Here is a 2,205-nt window from a genome sequence, read left to right on the forward strand (position 1 = left end):
CTCTCTCTCTCTCTCTCTCTCTCTCTAATAAATAAAAAAATTAAAAAAAAAAAACAACTGACACTCATTAATTCTTCACAAAAATCATAATCTTCCTACTGGTTCTATGAAGTATTGTTCTCACTTTAGAAATAGGAAAACTGAACAAAAAAAGATACAAAATGTGAATAAATAAACAGAAGGTTTTTTTTTTAAACAAACAGAATGAGCTAAGCAAGTTTTCAAATTTAGAACTACCTTATACTATATGTGATACAAATTGGGGGATATAGGTCAACGGCTTAAGTTCCTACTTGGCAAGTGCAAGGTCCCAAGTTCGAACCCTGGTACCACCAAAAACAAAACAAACAAACAAACAAAAAACCAGAAATGACTAATTCCTTAGAAGAGGCAACTAGCAACAAAAGATTCAATTAAGAGATATAGTTTCATCACAAAAGCATTGAAACTTACTAATCCTAATGTTTTATTTTCTTATTTGATGTCCCAAAAAGGGGGGTAGAGCCAAGTATTTTCTTTCGCGTGGTTTCAGAATTGCGCCCACTTCCTCTCCAGCCTGAGACTTTTCCATAAGCACAGTCACTTGCATCCGACTTCTCCTGCTCGGCTGGAAAAGCGGGTATGCAGTGACCCTCTCAAGCTCCCTGGTCTCCTTCCGTGCTCCCTCACACTTGGCACGTGGGGGCGGCTGGCTCTGGCTTTTTCTCAGGACTCTCTCCTTGAGTCTTTGCTCTATAAGTTCTCTCCCTCGAATCATGCGTTCCTGGTGATCCCTAATTTGCATCTGTTCTCTCTCATTTACCTGCTTTCTTTGTGCTTTCTGGATGCCATGCTTTTCTGGCATAATTTTTGGCAATGTGTCACTGAGCGGCTGTGGTTGTCTAGATGTTATGTTTTTAGACCCTCTGGCCTGGCCTGTTGGATGTGTGTGGCCTTCGGCATGTTTCTTCTCTCTCTCAGGTACTACACAGTAACGTTTTTGTCCCTCTACGCTTTGGGCTGTTTCCTCTTCCATTTTCATCTTAATTTCATTGCCTGTTGCCTCTTTTTTCACTATGTCCATTATTCTTTTATTATAGTAGGACTCTGCTTTGGCAAGCCAGTAATCAAGAGAGCGAGCCTGCTCTCTACAGAGTGTTTCATACTCCTCTTGATGTTTCTGAGTTATCAAGTATCTCGCTGCTGTTGTATGCATGCCACCTAGAGTCTGTCAAAGGTGTAGAATTTTATAATGTGATCATCTGTTTGTCTTTGAACATATTTAAACAGGAGTCTACCCCTCCCAAAACCAAGAAGATACATTCTGTTTTACCTACTTTAGTGTAATAATTTTAATTTGACTCCCTTCATTCCCAAAGCAAGCCTGTGAAATCTAAAAGTATAGTGGCCTGCCCATTAGTTCAGTTGTTTAAGTGCCTGCTTAAGCAAAGCAGTCAGGCTCAGGATTCTGTGGTTTGATCCCCAGATCCTCATGCCTTACCAGACCTGCCCTTAAGGCATCCTGAGCCTGAAAAAAAAAAATTAAAAAAAAAAAAACCTAAAAGTTTGAAGTACCCCTACAAATCAAAAACTAATTATACATGTATTTTTTTTCAGGAGATTTCAAAGCGACACTTTATGTTGTAACTGTGGAAATGGCTGGGAAATATTGGCTAGTGCAGATATGCTATATGATGTCAATTGGACAGAAGAATCTTTTTTTTTTTTAATTTTTTATTTATTTGTGTGTGTGTGTGTGTGTGGCCAGCTCAGCCCACCAGGGGGGCGGGCTGGCATGTGGTGCTGGGGGATCGAACTGCGGTCCCTGTGCTTTGCTAAGCTTGTTCTAAGTAGGTGCTTTAGACCACTGAGCCATCTCACCAGCCCCGGACAGAAGAATCTTAAGCCTAAGGTTGAAACCTTACAATTTCAACCCAAGGCCTCTGAATAATTCCAAGCTATATGTTGTGAAGATAACTTATTTACCAAGATCTTTTTCTCCAGTGGGGACTGTTGACCTGCAGCAATCCTAGGGTCTTTTGATGTTTTAGCCCAGGATAATCTGGAAAATAAAAAGTAAAGGCAGATTAAAATTTGGGGGATGGGGCTGGAGAGATGGCTCAGTGGTCTAAAGCACCTACTTGGAACAAGCTTGGCAAAGCACAGGGACCGCGGTTCAATCCTCCAGCACCACATGCCAGCCAGCCGCGCCCCCTGGTGGGCTGA

At 41.4% G+C, this 2,205-nt stretch overlaps 1 protein-coding gene across 1 annotated transcript in view; it reads right to left on the bottom strand.

The window, feature by feature from the left end:
- Nucleotides 1–462: 462 nt before the first annotated feature.
- The window catches only part of LOC101569615 (putative uncharacterized protein ZNRD1-AS1), a 6,313-nt gene continuing 4,570 nt past the window's right edge, over nt 463–2,205 (bottom strand). The window contains exons 3-4 of the mRNA XM_023708585.1: nt 1,966–2,041; nt 463–1,207 (exon numbers count right to left, since the gene is read on the bottom strand). Coding sequence (XP_023564353.1) covers nt 467–1,207; nt 1,966–2,041 — 817 coding nt within the window. The 3' untranslated portion in view covers nt 463–466. The remainder of the gene's footprint in view (nt 1,208–1,965; nt 2,042–2,205) is intronic.

Source organism: Octodon degus, unplaced genomic scaffold (genome assembly GCF_000260255.1).
Source record: "Octodon degus isolate 3935 unplaced genomic scaffold, OctDeg1.0 scaffold00405, whole genome shotgun sequence".
NCBI lineage: Eukaryota > Metazoa > Chordata > Mammalia > Rodentia > Octodontidae > Octodon > Octodon degus.